The sequence below is a fragment of the Carassius auratus genome, chromosome 1 (genome assembly GCF_003368295.1).
Source record: "Carassius auratus strain Wakin chromosome 1, ASM336829v1, whole genome shotgun sequence".
Lineage (NCBI taxonomy): Eukaryota > Metazoa > Chordata > Actinopteri > Cypriniformes > Cyprinidae > Carassius > Carassius auratus.
The window spans coordinates 24,695,592-24,715,827 of NC_039243.1; the positions used below are offsets into that span (position 1 = coordinate 24,695,592).

At 34.3% G+C, this 20,236-nt stretch overlaps 1 protein-coding gene across 1 annotated transcript in view; it reads right to left on the reverse strand.

The window, feature by feature from the left end:
- Positions 1-3,652: 3,652 nt before the first annotated feature.
- The window catches only part of LOC113105417 (transmembrane protein FAM155A-like), a 102,753-nt gene continuing 86,169 nt past the window's right edge, over positions 3,653-20,236 (reverse strand). Inside the window, exons 2-3 of the mRNA XM_026266474.1 lie at positions 7,669-7,840; positions 3,653-5,581 (exon numbers count right to left, since the gene is read on the reverse strand). Of these exons, the coding sequence (XP_026122259.1) occupies positions 5,310-5,581; positions 7,669-7,840 (444 nt within the window). The 3' untranslated portion in view covers positions 3,653-5,309. The remainder of the gene's footprint in view (positions 5,582-7,668; positions 7,841-20,236) is intronic.

Consider the following 20,236-nt stretch of genomic DNA (forward strand, 5'->3'; position numbering starts at 1 on the left):
TGCCCTTCACTCACTGACTTCCCTTTGTCCCATTGATGTACGTCATTGATTACGTTGCACTACAGGCAGAACCGTTGCATTTGAGCTGAATCAGGTTTTCCTAAACTGTTGATCACTTGGAATCTGCTATGTAGTTTTACCTTAAGAATTTGTTTGATATATATATATATATATATATATATATATATATATATTGTTCCTGTAGCTCAATTGGTAGAGCATTGTGCTATCAAGGTTGGGGGTTCGATTCCCCGGGAGCACATGATAGGTAAAAATTGATAGCCTGGACAGTGCGTAAATCGCTTTGAATAAAAGCGTCTGCTAAATGCATACATGTAATTTAATATAGATAGATAGATAAATAGATAGATAGATAGATAGATAGATAGATAGATAGATAGATAGATAGATAGATAGATAGATAGATAGATAGATAGATAGATAGAGAGAATATTTGATATATCATAAAGTTGTTTTGGTTGGGTAATAATTAAACTTAATCTCTAGTGACATCACAATTGAGTTGGATTATGGTCTGTAGAGCAGCATAGTGTACAGTGAGGAAAATATTTATTTAAAACCCTGCTTATTTTGTAAGTTTACCCACTTATAAAGAAATGAAGGGTCTGTATTTTTTCACCAAACAATCCAGAAAAAAAAAAAAAAAAAAACACTGAGAAATTGATTTGATATAGATTGGGTGGACATACACCTAACAATCTGACATTAGGAGTAACTTCTTAAAGTGACAGGATTTATCTGTGTTCCCCATGGACACATAACCAAACTGTGTGAGACAGAATTCTTGCTGGTTGGTAGGGGACCAAATGCTTATTTCACTCACTGAAATACAAATTAATATCTAATCTTTATATAATATTTATTCATTTATTTATTGGTTGGTGTGCTATCTCTGTCTGTTAAAATAAACCTATCTTAAAATATTACAGATCCTTCATTTCTTTGTAAATGGGCAAACTTACAAAATCAGCAGGGGATCAAATAAATACTTTCCCCACTGTATGAAGTAGACTATCTCCCTCTGTAAAAATTTATGTCCATATAGACTTCCCTCATCCACTTCATGAAGTGGAACACACTTCAAAATGAAAGCGACGATTCCTCCGAGGGGAAGTGTGTACACACGTAATTCAGCACGATTATATTATAAAAGATATATTAAAGGTTGTTTCATCTGGAAAGCATCCGCTGTGTGCTAACATCTGATAGACATCTTTAAGATGTCAGTTTTACATTAATTTTAAATCATGAACATCTTAGAAACATTTTCTAAACATATATTTGCACATCTGATAAGAAACTTCCAGTAGGCCTAGAGATACTGCAGATGAGTAAACACTCAAAAAAAAATGCCTCAGATATAAATGTATGAATGTATGTCTAAAAGTGAAGTGGAACGCAGCCAAGCTACACAAAATTAGTGGCAAATTTTCAGAAAATTGTTTTATCTGCAAATGTAAATTTTGGGGAAAATTATCCCTTTTCGGCAGTGACTTAGATGTCCTAGATAGATGAGTTTATACTATAGACCAAATGTGATATTACACCAAAGCATTTGCATATTTTCTCTTCTCGTAAGCAGTTTGCATTAGGCAGATAGTCTAAAAAAAAAAAAAAAAAAAAAAAACAGACACAGAGATGGTCAGAAAAACACAGACAGCTGTTTCATAATAGTTTATATCTCTATTTATTTTCCCTTAGAACAGAACTTTAATAAATGTAGCTGTATTTTCATCTTACCTTCAAAAAAAGGTCATGACCAGTGATTTATAAATATTAATCGGAGTCTTGTGTAAAAAAAATCAAAAGAGAGTTTAACTAAAGCATCTATTGTATGACAATATGACACTGTAATAATAACTGTTATTTCTATATACCGTTTGTCCATTTATTTGCTTGTAAACCGCAGGTACCAGTTGCAAACTCTGCAGAGAAGGAGAGCGTTCATCTGTGTAAATCACACTTTTCTGACTAGTGTTGAACAGTGATTCAAAGCTTTTAAAAACAATAAACAAAAGTGTCTGAAAAACAGAAACAAACAACAACAAAAATCAAAGAGAACAGGCTACGTAAAAAAAATAAATAAAAAAAATTACAATTTATATCAGATGAACAGAGGATTTTGACATAGATGGGATGAGGATCGATTTTGTTACTCATGATGACACTATAGATTTAAATTGATTGAAAGATATTGGGGAATGAGAGGGATATTTGGGAAATACTGACTGATACTAAACAGTAAACTAAATCTTATACAGCAAGGCCAGATTCAAAGTTAAATTATATATGAGCAGTATTTGACTTATAATGGTACTACAATATAGTAACATAGAATACATTTGGGTTAAGTAAAAAAAAAGGAAATCTCTGACACTGCGGTCAGCATCAGATGGACTACAATGCTCTGTGCAGCTCTTAGATGGTCATACATTTCTATAGTGTCTTGATCTGTGATCATTTTTGGAATGATATCTTCAATTATATATATATGATCTCGTTGCATAACCTGATGCAAAGGCAAAACACTAACTACAGCAACACTGGAACAGAAAATGGTTCTTTTTTTATTATTTATTTGTAATTGATTTGATATCAATTCAAACTCTGTTTCGTATGAATCTTAGCACAGCCAAACTAATTTCTTCTGTCATAGTCTGAGGCTCAGTTTATAGTTCATAGGTCTGTTGCAGTGTGTTGCCTTTGCATAGCAGTGAAAAATAATGATCATTAAAGAGATGGTGTTGCCTTCACTTAGTGTGACAGATATTATGTCATTTTTTAATATATATTACACTGGGTGAAGGCATACTCTTTCCAATGAATGATCAATACAATTTAACAAAGTCATCTGGGAAAATTGACATCCTTAAAGTTAGCAATATACATTATTTTATAGTGAAAATAGTGAAATTAAGACAGTGTATATATATATGGAATAAACTGGCACAGGTTCTCAGAAACATCTTAGTAACACTGAGTAAAACTTAGAGTAAAACCAAGAACATTTAATTAGTTGCACAGTTAAATTCACTCTAAAGCAGAGGTGTCTTGCAATATTGACAAATTGTTTTCCTGTTTGACTCTGTGAAGTTGCTTTGACACAGTCAGTACTGTATAAAATACTATTTAAATAAAAGTGACTTGACATGTACCTGTACACAAAACAGTGTTTGTGTTGATGTACATGTTTTAATTAATAAGACATCGCAGTGTGATTCAGAGATTCTGCAATTTTTATGTATTGATATTTCTTAAATTAACTTTAAAAAATAATAAGTGAACTAGTATAATTGTTTTATTGTAGTTTATGGGGGAAATACATAGTTTATATATATATATATATATATATATATATATATATATATATATATATATATATATATATATATATATATATATATATATTAGTATTCCCAAAGGGGCATTTACTGGTAGTTTCCCCTAAGAAGTGTCCAAATTTGAGCACCAATGTGACCTATCACTCTGTGCATCTCTGCTCTTAAGTAAATCTAATTTAACTTTACAAGAATTCATTTAATGCTAGTAAATTTACTCAAAAAAAAAAAAAAAAAAAAAAAAAAAAACACACAGGAACATAATGAGCAAAGGAATGTTTTGGATGCACAGATGTATATGAGGATAGTCTGAAAATAAGGTATTAAAATAAGGTCCTGACAAAGGAAAAACAACACATAATCCCTATTATCCATTACACTCAAACACTGAAGACAACAATCACACAGAAGGAGAAATGTAGAGTAAGCCCTTAACTCCTTCTTCACACACTACTATTTGCTAAGCCCTTTACACAATAGATAGTTATTTTTGACAGGGAAATTATGGTAAAATTACAGTGTAATTGTGTATGATTATGTTGGAGTGCCACATTCTGTTCAGCTATTTCAGTTCCATTCGCACATGAACTATGGTAGTTAACCTTAGTTAAACAAACTTCACATATAACGATGTTAAATGAATGCATTCAAATTATGTCATGCAATGAATAATAATATAAATATTGTTGCTGTTAAGAATAATGTAAGGACCACATACTGAGAAATGATTATTTCACAGAAGAATATCCAAGATGCAATTAATGCAAGAGGGCAGAAGGGTTTAGCACATTGTTAAATGATTAAAGTGCATAATAAAATAGTGTCATGTATGAAAATACTTATAATTACATCCTCCTTTTTTACAGTTGTGTGCCAAAGCCCTGTTACTTGGATTATTCTGACCTGTTGTAGACTATATTTGTATTTGAATAACTACCAAAATAATGGGGTCTTTTTATACAATAAAATGGGCAAGATGCATAAAAAATCTGTCACTAGGACAGCACCCTTTTCAATAGGTACACTTCTGTACCATATTTACCCCTAAAAGTTCTATATTAGTATCTTAAAGGTTACACATTATTACCTTTTTAAAGGGTACCAGCCCAATGACAACTTATGTCGCTTTTTTTCTAAGTGTAAAACAGTAAGCTATGTACATGATTTGGAGATGAAGATCTTAGAATAAATTTTTCATACAGTAAGGGAAATAAGCATCAGTTTCTAAAATAATGCAAGGAGGTTTTATCTGTTTCTTAGAAGGTAGAGAAGATAAACAACATTCTCTAATTAGATGGGGTGCCAACTGCTGATTTGATTTTGAGGCTTTCAGTACATTTAGTTTAAGAATAGGGCTTTTTATTATTTTATTTTATTTAGGATGAAAATGTAGGCATTAGAAAGAAAGACATGAATCTTCTACCTGTAGCCTGTCTGAATGGTGCTGATGACTGTGATGTGACGCTCACTCTCAAAGGACACAAAATACTGACACGTAACATAACGAGAGAATTTGACAGGACATGGACACCCAAGTCTCTTTCCAGGTTGCTCTGAAACCACTGAACAGAAGTCAAAACCATCTTGAAGTGAAAATAACAGCTGAAACTAAAAGGGAAAAGTTAGATAATCTCCTAGTGCAAAGTGAAATGGCAACTTGCGTGTGTGTGTGTGTGTGTGTGTCACAATGTGTGTACCAGAAGAGAGCAAGAAGTCTCTGTAGGGGCATGTTCTGACTCTTCTTATTATGCTTATCTTTTGTCCTGTGTCCTGTTGACTGTTTTCCCAAAACCCAACAAGGTGCTGATGACAAGTGTGGATAAGTGTTCTCTGGTAGAGACTGTGAGCCTCACTTAGAGCCATTACACTCAACTTTTCTCTGAATGAGGTGCTTCTTTACTGGCAAGCCTGAAGCAAGTGGTGTTGGAGCTGGAGTTTTTCTTCATTCAATCACTCTTCTCTCGGGGCGTTGTCATCCAGTGGAAAGATTCCAGTCAGGCAGGTCGAGTTCTGATTGGCTGTCATGGTAGCCACAGTGTGGAGAAGAACTAGGACCAGCAAGCAAAGTTTCAGCCGGCCCTGCCCGAGCCGTGGACCCCCCGAGGAGGTCACGGATGTGTGCTGGCAGGAAGGGTGAGTTCTTTTTAAAGTGCCCCGGGAGCGGTTGGACTTCTGGTCCCATCGCACATCACAGCACTCCTGGTTGATGTCTGGTTTGAACCCTGGGATTATACAAAAACACACATGTATGATCTATTTGGAAAACTCTCAAACATTGTATTATACCACAGTTTGCATGTCTGACTGTGGTTATGAAAAGACTCCCAGAGTTCTAGCAAGATTTTCTCAGTTATGAACATTAATTCAAAGTTATATGGCCTTTAATAACATTCCCAAAATGTTAGCACAAAAATATTAGTTCTGTCAGGACCACTAACATCAAAAAAGAGAGATACTTATCATGAACTTTAGTTTGGTGGTATGGTTCTGTTATGGGCAAAAACTCCCTGCCCATCCGTGCAGCCTGTCATGAATGAGCAGGGAGAGCAGCAATAATAAGCCCCCTACGGTAAACACTGAATAGAATAGAGCTTATATAGGAATGTCGTGATAGGTGTTGTATTCCTATAGGTAGATGTAATCAGCTGAGAATCACAAGACCTGTGAGAACTAATGCTAACGCTTAATTTATACATAATTTAAGGAAGGTTTTTATTTATTTATTTATTTTGATTTTTTTTTTTTTTTTTGTATGTTAGTCTAAAGATTTTTAGAGAACATTCAAAAGTAATGCTTCTCATAATATTTGCACAATTATCAAATGTAACATTACTTTATTGTTTTAGTTTTTATTTAAATAAGCATAAAAAAAACTTTGTTTTAAACTTCAAAAACATTCAAAAATAAAGTTTTCATGACACATGATCAAAATATTCTTATAACATATTGTTAGCTGATGTTACACTAAAATTATTACATTAAACACTAGGATATGTGTATTAACTGAATATTCATAAAATTGAATGATTAACTGTTCCATCTTGCATTAAAAAGTATGTGGATTTAAAGGTCTTTGCGTTAAAATGCCTTTACAGTAAAGGCATTCTATGTGCTCATTAATTGCTTCTCACCTTCCAGTAACAGCACTAAAATTCCAGTGACATCGTATGCAGATTAAAGCTAAATATAAGCAAAAATTAAATAAATGGTCAACTCATAAGTAATTGGTGAAAGAAGAAAAGATGAAAGAAGTTCCAAATGACCAATTTTAAAGCAATGATTTCATCAACTATTTGTATGCTTCTGTCTTTGAACCTCAAATATACTGTCGATGCTGATATTGTATGGTTTTCCTAATTTAAAAATAATATGATAAAAAATATATATATATTTATTTTATTAAAACAAAAAAAATATTTAGGCTTATATACAGTATGTTTTTTTGTAATAAATATTTTAAATACATGTCTATCTTTTATATTTGCACTATTTATATAATATCCACATGTATTGATGCGGTTTAGGGCGGTTATACATGTAGATGACACAAATGTCCAAGATATCCAAAAACGTATTACACAAACTTAAACACAAATATTTGTTTTAGCTCATTCCGTTTTCTCATTGCTTTCATACATGTTTTACTTCATATAACATATTTAATATATGTGCATACAGTATATTACATTTGTGTAGTTCACTTTGTAGTTCATTTCAAATCGAAAAAAAAAAGCGGTGGATGTGTTTCCACAGAGCAAAAGTCTGACAGATTCAACAATTGTCCAGTAGATGTCACTTAAAAGATGTATGGTAATCCAAATAGCGTTCATTTCTGTAATGTATTTACATTAAATATGTGCATAAATCATACTGAGAAATTAATGAGCATGAAACTCTATGAAACAATAACATGATTTTAAAAATATTATTATTATTATTTAAATCTAAGTTGGTTTTCCTGCTGATCTTGCTACTTTGGAGCTCTTTGATGTGATTTATGTGTTACTTTTTTTGCTTTTTTGATGTTGTTAATTACGACTAGTATCCTACTCCTGTATATAAGGTTTGATACAAAGATACCTGTGAGCAGATTATTCTTATTTTTATTTTTATTTTTTATTTTTTACTTAGTAAAGACTTAAAGGTTACATTTTGACTGTTCATTGCTTTATTAGCAACATTAGAATTCTGCTCGACACAAAACATGGAATTATGAAAACGTAAATGACATTTAACATAGATACAGTGCATAATGTAAAGAAAAAAAAAATTGCAATTAAGTTTTGGCTATACATAGTTGTATACCAACCTGCACATATAAAACTGGGAGTACCACCATGTATAAGGTCATCATTGTCAGGCAATATGAACGGACACCTCTGCTGGACCTCAAGACAGTATTGCTCACAGGGAATCTTATGAATGCAGCCTGACTGAGGACTCTGGAAATACTGAGCGCAGAGCCAGGGCTTGTAGACAGTCTGCAGAGAGAGCAAGAAAGAAAGAAACAAATAAACAAAGAGAGTGAATGAATGCAAATTATTAAACATTTGAACATCTGTTGATTAGAATTTAGGCATTATTATATTAGAAAAGCCCTACATCTACAATCCCAGAGTTTTTACTATACTTTTATCAGAGTTGGACACCATTGCATTATATGATTAACAGATTTAATTTAGGCTTTTGTTCACATATTAACATTGATCAACACACATGCACACAGCAAATCAAATATGGAAAACATACACTCTATTATAAATGAAAACTCAGTTTATTCAAGAATCAGACATCTCCGCTCATGAAGTCACCAGGGAGAACTAGGGCAAATGTCAAGATTTTCAGTGAATAACAACCTAATTTTTGCTCTGCACCTCGCACAAAGGTATCATATGCTTTCAAAAGACTTAAAACAGATGTAAAATAGAGTTTGGGTCTATTTATGATTCTGCTTCGGTTCTTTATGAAGCTTGAAAACTTCAGTCCCTTAGAAAGAGCAGTGAAAAGAGAAACAAAATCTTGAGTTAATGGCTTTTCTGTCACTACAGTGCCATAACATGTCTCTGATTTATGTGATATACCATGCAGTGACAAATTATAGCAAATGATTTACACCAATATCCCATCAATCAGTTGTGCAATATTCAAAACGACCAGCAGATGGGAGAGTTTTACAGCTCTCCACATCAGACCTGTTTGCTAGATTCATTAATCTGTCTCACAACAGCTCAGTTACTTGTGCTTCCTCAGTGACATACACAGAGACCCAACCAGGTCACGCAGACCTCATAAAAACACTGCTGCTTTATAATGTACCTTTGATCATTTAACCTAATATGCCTACTGCAACATCACTGTGACAAAATGATAATGTCACACTATATATGAAGTGAGTTAGCAGCAGAGGAGCACAGTGGGCAGCGCAAGGGGTGATCAGAGGACTCCACGGTGCTATAAGAATAGACTTTGCTCATTTATTTTGCCCTACATAGCACACAGCACAGCCTGCTGTTGAGGAAAGGGAAGATGCCAGAGCATCCACGTGTGTGTGTGTGTGTGTGTGTGTGTGTGTGTTGAAAAAGAGAACAGGAGGCATAGAAAACCAGGTCGTCATTAGCACTGTCTGGCTGTCAGAGAATCCAGTGCTGCAGTTTGATTTGTGAAGGCTGGTTTGTGGGAGGATTCTCTCTTCCTTCTTTAAACATCTAACAACATGACATCTATAACAGAATTAACAGGAAATTACACACCATTGGGGACTGCTGACCCCCATCTCACACACTGCATGCCAGATGGAAGTGAAAAACAAATGGTTGGTAAAACTAGAGTTGTCACATCATAAATTTGCACTTAGTGTACGTGTTTAGGAAGAAAGATTTATGAGCCAAAGATAAAATATAAATAAATAAATACATCAAAAAAGTCTGTTACCATTAAAAAAATGACAAAAAAAATATATTCCTTACATTTTTCTGAAGCTATACAATAGGGTTTTTTAAGGAACAGAACATTTTAAGTCATTATTCACTAAGCGTACTGCAGTCCAGTGAGCTACTGTACATAATCTAAATCAACAAATTGTTTAAAGCAATAATTAACTCAAATCATTCATCTTTTTAAAACTTAAATGGGGATTTTTTTTCCTTCTTTTTATGAAATCTGCGAGATTTCTGTCCCTCCACTGAAAGTAAATTCCACTAAAACCTTCAAGGCTCAAAACATCCGTAAGAACATTTTAAAGTAATCCATATGAATTGAACTGTTTAATAAGTCTTCTGAAGAGACTATGAAAAAATTGAGCTATTGAGAATAATGAAACTATTGGCTTCTGGTCATAGCTGAATTGAGCGATCTTCACAATTTATGAATTTTTGAACATTGACCCAGTTATTATTTATTAGTTATTATAACGGAATTGGAATAAATGAGCTGAATAATGACACTATCATTTCTATAGACCTGAATTATAGTTGAACTGAGTTTGTTTCATAACTGATGAACGCGACATGACAGTTATTGAACTAAATTGAAGCAACATCCAAATGAATTGATTTGAATGACACTACTTTCTTCGGTAGAGCTGATTATAGCTGGACTGAACTTATTTCATAAAGGAATAAATGTATAGTGTTATAGAACTGACCGGAATCAACACTGATCTAAACTTAGCTAAATAATGCCTATTGTCTTCTGTAGAGCTGCTTTACTTTTGAAATTGAATTCACAGTTCAATAATTTTGCGACATTAACACTGGTATTTTCCTGTTTATTAATGAGAAGCTTGTTAGTATAGAGTGCTAAATAAATGTGATTATACTTGACGCAATAGCTTTATACGATGAACAGACTTATTAAGACTTTTATTCACATATTAAAAACCCATACTTACAGCTCACCAAAAATGTAAAAATAAGTTTAAACCTAATGGAAACTCAGTTTGTTCATGAATTAGACTGCATTGCTTCTTTATCTTTAATAAACTCACCAGAATGAACTGGGGCAAATGTCAAGATTGTTAGTGAATACTTACAGGTGCTACTGTATATACTTTTTTTTTTACCTAAAGTATCAGCAAACAACTTTTTGCTATGTATATGTGTGTATATTATAAGATATATGTAGTAATCCTTGGCGTCCAAGCCTTTATTTATTTTATGTATTTTTTTTTTTTTTTCTGTGAGACTGCAAGAATGATATGCCACATGCATCGCTGTGTAGAAGTAAGATGGTGGAGTGCAGTGCAGAGCTTTCTGCTGAAGGCCAACTGCTACATGCCATATTTCTATATTAGCATAATGGCTAATACTATCTCTTGACACTGGTTATAAAAGACAAAGGTATTTCACTTTCATTATATATTCCATTTCCTTGATGTTTTGAACAAGGGAGTGCATGAACGAGTGGAGGGCAGAGGAACTGCAGTCACTCACAGCCTTGCTTTCATTATTGTCAGAAATTAAAATATGCCACTCTACCCTGACTAAGGTCTATTGCATTGAAAGAGCAACAATATAACTCTTTAAACTAAACACAGCATTTCTGCAACCGTGAAAGTTTTAGGGCTATGAAAAAAAAGTGAATCCTCCCACATCCCACACAGTGTAACAGGAGGTCAAAAGGTTAAAGCTTGCAGTAACCTCAGGCACTGAGATAGTACAGAGCACTATGAGAATGCACTGCAATGCATAAGGGATTTCTTATGACCATATGGCCATGAGCCAAGGTTAAGGGTTATGCAGTCGTTATCAGGAAAGGCATGGTCATGCAAGTGAACAGCATCAGCCAAGGATTAGAAGAGAAGAATGAACGCCATGAAACAGGAAGTTGTTTTTTAATCAAGGAATTATGGCTCTCTGTAAGGCTTAACAAGCATGGCAGAATTGCAAATTTGACTCATATAAAAGAGACATAAAATGACAGAATTGTGTAGCAGCAATACCTGGTGTACATGTTTGTTTTAAATAGGTTTACTTTGATCTTGTAGACATGGTTACACCAATATAACTTGCAATTATTACATATTGACCATCAGACAGACATTTATTCAATTATTGCCTATTGACTATTATAAAGACATCTATTAAAAAAAAAAAAAAAAAAAAAAAAGTGAGTGAAGTGACATTCAGCCAAGTATGGTGACCCATACTCAGAATTTGTGCTCTGCATTTAACCCATCCGAAGTGCACACACACAGAGCAGTGAACACACACACACACACACACACACACACACAGCAGTGGGCAGCCATTTATTATTATTTCTAATGAAATTGTACAGTAAGTTTTCAAGGAAAAAATCTAATAGAGTGAAAAAAAAAATCCTCATCAATTTCTTTTAGAAACATAGAGATAAAACAAAAGAGCATATGTTGTTCAGTCAAGTCACCTTTATTTATATAGTGCTTTATACAATACAGATTGTGTCAAAGCAGCTTTAAGAAAAACATGTGCTGATAATGCACATTGTTTGCAGTTTTTCAGTTAAAGTCGTTTAATTGATGATACAGTTACAAAAGAGTGAACATTGAAAATGCAATCCGATGACAATTAATAGGAAGGCCATATCCAAAATAAGCCTGCAAACCAGAACAGAGAACTTTCCATAAATTAGTTTTTTTTTAAATACTTTTTACAAATGAGGATGTCCCCCAAAGGAGGTTTTGGGAGATTTTGTCAGGTTTGTACTTCAGAGTACAAATTTGTCCTAAAAATATTGGTACACACATTTGCACATATTAAACTGGAAAATAACACTTTACAAAAAGAATTTACTTATCTAAACCCCTTCATTTAGTAATGCATTGTGTGTGTGTGTTGTGCAAGTGTACATGTGGGTCTTTCTCTGCACACTCACATGTCCAATCAAACTTCATTAACCATGAGTTTCTCATTAATGATTCAAATCTAATTAAAGTGCTTCCGAGGATCATTATAATGCATCAGTGGTAAGTAATTACATGAAAAAAAGACTTGCCACATTATTACAGAACACGATTAGATTAAGAAACCTGGAGTTTGTGCAATACTGGGCGTGATTATGTGTGTAAGTTAACATCCAGATGTGGTCATGTATGTCAAATCAGTATCAGTTGAATTTAAAGGTCATGTTAAAGTAGATTCTGCTATTCCAAGTGTGCATATTTAACATGTAAAATTCAGATTTGGGCTACAAAAATAACACAGTTAATTTTTACTTATTTACTAGGAAAGGAAAGGAAACTATCTATTTTGTATTAGAGTGGTGGTATATAACATTTCTATTCATTTTATGCAATAATCTACTTAACTAAACAATTGAATCTAATTAAAAATTCATGATTGTACATTAAATGTAATTTACAGAGAATGCCTACTTGCAACCCCCAGTAAGCAAACGTTTAGTTTAGAAAAGTTTATAATGGGGAGTAGAAACTCCACAGAAAAAGTACAAACTATTATTCATAAGTATTTCACAATAAACAAGAGATGAAAACTTGTGATGAGCAATAAATCTGGTTTTCACAAAACTACATGCAGATTTATTTCTTACTGTTAAATATATGGCAACAAATAAAATAAAAATAAAATAAATTTGATTAGTCTCATGAATTTCAACCAGTAGTTGTACACTGCTGAAATTCCTCTTGAGCAACACCAGCACTGTCAAAGCACCTGTCATGGCAAACTGACCACATGGAACTACAGACAGGTGACTAAATAAGAGAAACACATGCATCTTAGGGTGTGCGTCTTTGTACTGCTAGAACAACTTCACTGTGCCTTGGCAGTGATTCTACAGGTCTCTGGAACTCTTCTTCCAAAAATAGGCCTATATTCCCTACTTTGGTGTTCTATGCCGATTGCTGGTGTTGTCTAAAAGGTCACAATAAATTTTTCTTTTCGCACAATATATGTACATGACCTCAATAATTTTTGGTGACACAATATATTGCCCATTATATTTACATAAAAAGTAATGTCACCATGTGTTTTGCATTTCATTTGTGCCTGTGTCTTTTGCCGCTTCTCCTACATAACAGTGTAGTTGGTGCTAGTTAAAAAAAAAAAAAAAAAAAAATGCTTCTACAAAAAGGTTTAATCTGCAGATATGGCCTTGTTTAGAGATCTGTGACTTGGTGTGACTGCTAAATCGGGATTATATTTTTTTGCAATACAGTACATTATACAGGTTAATTTACAGAGAAAATAAGAATCTGTAGATGGAAAAATCTCTTTACAAGTTACATGTGAATTTTTGTTACTTTGCACTTTTTGTTAGAAAATGTTTATTTGGTATTTATTCAAGTTTTTTATTAAGGTATCTAATATTTTAATAATTAATTTCCATGATCTAAATATTCTTGAGAATTAAAAGTTTGTTATCATTTGTGAAAGTGTGTTGGCCTTTTTTCGTTTTTATATTATGATCATAAATTAACTTAAAATGACAAAAATATTGTTTATCACAATTATTTCTGAGGCAATATATCGCACAATATAAATTGTTATTGTGACATGCCTACATGTCGGTCCAAAAGTTTTACCATGCACAGCACAAAGACCTGACTAGGTAATCACTAATTCTCTTTATTGATAATTATCAATATGCTATCAAAACATTGCTGTGTTTTCGCAATCCCGATTAATTCAGCATAGCAACATAGGCTCAGCCTGATTCAAATTTGTCATTATATTTATAATTGTTTGTGATTTTGTTTATCTGACTAAGCCTTGTGAAAAAATGCACTTAATAGTATTGAATGTCCACATATAGTATACTTAAAATCTTATAAAAAGTATAATAAAAACAAAACTATACTTGCAGATAATGTAATATTAATAAAATATAAGGATACTTAAGTGTACTTAAAGAGATTTTTTAAAGTGCAATTTGTAATTATATCAAATGAAAATTGTACTTTAAGACATTTTAAATGAATATGTTTAGTAATTTTTTCATGTTTTAAAGAAGTACACTTATTTGTGTTGTATTGACTAGAATACTAAAGCACATGTACTGTTTATAGTACTTGATTATAAATATAACTGTAGTGTGCATAATTATAACTTGATTATAAGTACTTGATTGTAATTGTACCTAGTGTGTTATTTAGGGTTACATATTACTGTTCAAATGTGTAATTATAAGTATATTTAAACACATGACATAACAGAAATTACATAGTATATTTTAGTTTAAAATAAATGCTTGTCAGTACATTTGGAAGTACACTTTAAGCATAAATTAACAAGAACAAAATAAATAAGTATTGCATTAAATATAAACTGAAACTTAAAATGTTTTAATTTATTTGTAAATTAAATGTTATTATTTGTTTGAAAATTAAATGCTTCACCTTTGCACAATGCATAGTTTCATTCATAGCTACCATATAAACTATAAAATAAAATTAGATGCTCCTCACCGTGTGCTAATGTTTACACCAATGTGCCAGTAAGGCTTAGTTGTTTTACTGTCAAAAGAATCATGCCTGTCCACTGAGGCCTTGCTAGGGCTTAAAAAAAAAAAAAAAAACTTTTATGGACCTAATTGTATTTATAGTTTTTGGTTGCTGGCATGACATGACTAACAATCTCTGACATGGCCCTGCTGGTTTAGATCCACTAATCAGAATGATGTTTTTCTGCCCCCTTGAAGCCAGATGAAGCAACATGTTGCTGACATTTGTTGTGTGTCCTTGGCACTCCAGATGTGAGCATTGCTAGCAGCAGACATCTGCGCTGCTGACTCACACTGCGGCCCTGGGTGCAGTCAAAAAATCGCACACCTTCCTCTTGCTGAATATTTAGAGCTCCTAGTCTAAGCCACTTGCTATGTTCTCAAAATAGTGACTTTCTGTCCCTCCGCAACATGCACTTGCTTACTGTAGGCTCAAGGATTGCCAAAATGTCACCAACATCACTTTTCTCTGAAGGCCTGATAAACACTAGCACCCTCCTACAGTTTCGATGGTGATTGTTTACAAATCAAACAAACAAGGAAGATGTGAAATCTCCCTCTGCTCAACCTGTCAGACTTGGATATGCGTATATATTTTCCAGCCAAAAAGGTGAAGATAAAGGTTATTCAAAAAACTGTTAAATGGTAGTAGTGAGCTTCAAAGAGCTTCTTTGGTGTTTAAGAGAGAATTCCTTCAATTAGGCCTTAAAAAACTAAGATCAAAGCCCTATATTTTTCTCTTGTTTCCCCTTTGAAGCGTTAGCTATGAAGAATGTATCTTTCTCTAAACATTTTCAGAATATTCAACAGTTCAATAATGTCTCAATTATGCAAATTGTAATTACATTTTGACATTTTGCATAAAGCTGACAGATATTCACACACGAGTGTAGGTAAAACTTTAAAATGGAGTTGTGAATTTCAAAAGCACCCTCTTTTATGATTGCAGCTCCTTCTCTGAGCTTTGATCATGGCCCTTTTTCAATTTAGGCTGCTTGACTAGTGCCACATTAAGTCAACAATAAATAAGCAAAGTATAGTCTTTTAGTATTCATCATAAATGTATTTTGTCTCAATCACTGTAAACAGATCCCAGCTAAGTTGCTTCTTGAGAAAAACAGCAAGTTAGAGAGGCGGTATTCACATGGTGTTTTCCTCATTAACTTCAATTAAGGGAAGTCGTGGCCTAATGGTTAGAGGGTTGGACTCCCAATCAGAGGGTTGTGAGTTCTAGTCTCGGGCTGGACGGAATTGTGGGTGGGGGTAGTGCATGAACAGCTCTCTCTCCACCTTCAATACCACGACTTAGGTGCCCTTGAGCAAGGCATCGAACCCCCAACTGCTCCCCGGGCGCCGCAGCATAAATGGCTGCCCACTGCTCCGGGTGTGTGCTCACAGTGTGTGTGTGTGTGTGTGTGTGTTCACTGCTCTGTGTGTGCATTTCGGATGGGTTAAATGCAGAGCACAAATTCTGAGTATGGGTCACCATACTTGGCTGAATGTCACTTCACTTCACTTAAAGGGGGGGTGAAATGCTCATTTTCACTCGATATCCTTTTAATCTTGAGTACCTATAGAGTAGTACTGCATCCTTCATAACTCCAAAAAGTCTTTAGTTTTATTATATTCATAAGAGAAAGATAGTCTGTACCGATTTTTCCCAGAAAAACACGACCGGCTGGAGGCGTGACGTGTGGGCGGAGCTAAAGAATCACGAGCGCGAGTAGGCTTTTGCATTGAGCGCGTCTGGAAGTTGTGACATTACCGTGAGGACAAAACCAACCAAAACAAACCACGGCTAGCAGTCAGATTCGGCGTATATTTATGATCCAGAATCAGATCCAGAGGCTGAAATTTAACAAGAGTATCTTTAACAACAGTATCTTTCTCTATGTACATACCACATAGAGATGCATCAGCAATGACATCTCTATGTGGTATGTACTGAAACTGTATATACAGTCTTGTTCAAAATAATAGCAGTACAATGTGACTAACCAGAATAATCAAGGTTTTTAGTATATTTTTTATTGTTACGTGGCAAACAAGTTACCAGTAGGTTCAGTAGATTGTCAGAAAACAAACAAGACCCAGCATTCATGATATGCACGCTCTTAAGGCTGTGCAATTGGGCAATTAGTTGAAAGGGGTGTGTTCAAAAAAATAGCAGTGTCTACCTTTGACTGTACAAACTCAAAACTATTTTGTACAAAAAAAAATTTTTTCTGGGATTGAGCAATCCTGTGAATCACTAAACTAATATTTAGTTGTATGACCACAGTTTTTTAAAACTGCTTGACATCTGTGTGGCATGGAGTCAACCAACTTGTGGCACCTCTCAGCTGTTATTCCACTCCATGATTCTTTAACAACATTCCACAATTCATTCACATTTCTTGGTTTTGCTTCAGAAAAAGCATTTTTGATATCACCCCACAAGTTCTCAATTGGATTAAGGTCTGGAGATTGGGCTGGCCACTCCATAACATTAATTTTGTTGGTTTGGAACCAAGACTTTGCCCGTTTACTAGTGTGTTTTGGGTCATTGTCTTGTTGAAACAACCATTTCAAGGGCATGTCCTCTTCAGCATAGGGCAACATGACCTCTTCAAGTATTTTAACATATGCAAACTGATCCATGATCCCTGGTATGCGATAAATAGGCCCAACACCATAGTAGGAGAAACATGCCCATATCATGATGCTTGCACCTCCATGCTTCACTGTCTTCACTGTGTACTGTGGCTTGAATTCAGAGTTTGGGGGTCGTCTCACAAACTGCCTGTGGCCCTTGGACCCAAAAAGAACAATTTTACTCTCATCAGTCCACAAAATGTTCCTCCATTTCTCTTTAGGCCAGTTGATGTGTTCTTTGGCAAATTGTAACCTCTTCTGCACATGCCTTTTTTTTAACAGAGGGACTTTGCGGGGGATTCTTGAAAATAGATTAGCTTCACACAGACGTCTTCTAACTGTCACAGTACTTACAGGTAACTCCAGACTGTCTTTGATCATCCTGGAGGTGATCATTGGCTGAGCCTTTGCCATTCTGGTTATTCTTCTATCCATTTTGATGGTTGTCTTCCGTTTTCTTCCACGTCTCTCTGGTTTTGCTCTCCATTTTAAGGCATTGGAGATCATTTTAGCTGAACAGCCTATCATTTTTTGCACCTCTTTATAGGTTTTCCCCTCTCTAATCAACTTTTTAATCAAAGTATGCTGTTCTTCTGAACAATGTCTTGAACGACCCATTTTCCTCAGCTTTCAAATGCATGTTCAACAAGTGTTGGCTTCATCCTTAAATAGGGGCCACCTGATTCACACCTGTTTCTTCACAAAATTGATGACCTCAGTGATTGAATGCCACACTGCTATTTTTTTGAACACACCCCTTTCAACTAATTCAACTAATTGCCCAATTGCACAGCCTTAAGAGCGTGCATATCATGAATGCTGGGTCTCATTTGTTTTCTGAGAATCTACTGAACCTACTGGTAACTTGTTTGCCACGTAGCAATAAAAAAATATACGAAAACCTTGATTATTCTGGTTAGTCACATTGTACTGCTATTATTTTGAACAAGACTGTATTTGCTTAGCGGTTTTGGAAAATGACTAAGTTCCACTTTGTCGTCTTTTTTTTTTTTAAGCTGTACATGTGGAAAGTGCAGTTTGATTACAACATCGCATGTTGTTTACTTGATGCGCTTACGCGCCGATAGCTAAGTTAACAACACAGAGATATTTGAAGCAGTTTTACTCGTGCAGTTTGTTGACAACATCGCATGTTGTTTACTTGATGTGCTTACGCGACGATAACTAAGTTAACAACACAGAGATATTTGAAGCAGTTTTACTCACCGCATGCGGTCCCAACACACGATCGTGACCCTTTTTCGTTGGGATTGCATCATCCTTAAGAAATAAACGATGTGCAAATCCGGCGTCAAACTGGGCCTTGTTTGTAAAACAAGTATCTTCGAAATGCAGGGAACAAACAAAAACACTTGCACAACTCCGTTGATGCTCTGTAAAAATAAACTCCATCCACTGGTCCCTTAATGCTGTTTCTCTTTTGGTAATCTGTGCAGGGTTGTCTTGCCCTGGCAACCAAAAACACAATTCTTTTTGAGACATTTCCCGACGCTCTCGCTCTGATCAGTGAATTTCTGTTATGCTTTCAGTCAGTGCTCTGCTATACGGGAGCACACGCTCTTCCGGCAGAAGTGCCCTTAGGACCCATATAAGGAAATTCCACTCCATCTAACGTCACACAGAGCCATACACGGAAAAAAAAACTTTCAGAAACTTGTGACAAACCGGAAGGAGTATTTTTGGAATGGAAATACTCCTTCAAACGTACAACTTAATTTTTGAAACTTTGTCCATATTTAGCATGGGAATCCAACTCTTTAACAGTGTAAAAAACCCAGTATGCATGAAATAGCATTTCACCCCCCCCCCCTTTAAGGAGTGGTGAACAGGACAGCAGGTATTACCAGAATACTGCCTTAATGCGCTGTCTTTTGTCTCTCAGTCTACCACGTGGACAATGCTGCTGGCTCTAATTGGATTGGATAACAATGCTGCTTGAATTCACACCCATATAGTCCTCAAGTACGAAAAAGCCCAAACAGCAACTAAAACAGTTCAAGTAAAGCTAAAACATCACAGGACGGTGTAGACCTTCATGCTTTTAAAATGTAATTGGTAAGCCATCTACTGAAGTGTGACAATATATTAAAAACTCATATGTTGCTTGAAAAGTGTTGTTTTTTGGAGCCAGATGTAGAATCTAACTGGACCATGATAGCCAGCCAAATCTCGACACAGCTACTATATAATACAATATGTTTTTGAGGTTTAATGTGTCACAGATTTTTGGTTTAGTCAAATAATACAGACAATATATGACACAAGCAATATTGCCCTACAGTATATATCAAGAGTGAATATCAAGAGTGAAAAAAGTCATTATATGCTATCAATAAGGCTATTTATTATTTTCAAATATGTTACATTCTCTGGACAGATATAAATGTATAATGTACATAAAATTATCATAGTAAAATTGATATACTGTATGAAAATATCTCAATCATTATTATTTATTTATTTTTTATTTTTTATATTTTTTTTTTAGACCAAATATAGATATAGACAAACAGACAGCACATATATCACATTTGTGTATGGGATGGCCACAAGACATGTTCTTTTTCATAAAAAAAATAACACATTATATGACACATAATGCCATGAAGTTGATGCAACAAGATAATCACATGAAAATGATTCAGTAGAAGATTGATGCTTGAAAAATGAATCTGTAAAATGAGAACATGGTGTGTTATAATGGAGCTTAATGTCCCAATTTGTAGCTCCAGTCATTTTTCTGTAAACAACTGCTGCATTTCAATATTTAATTGGGGCCAATT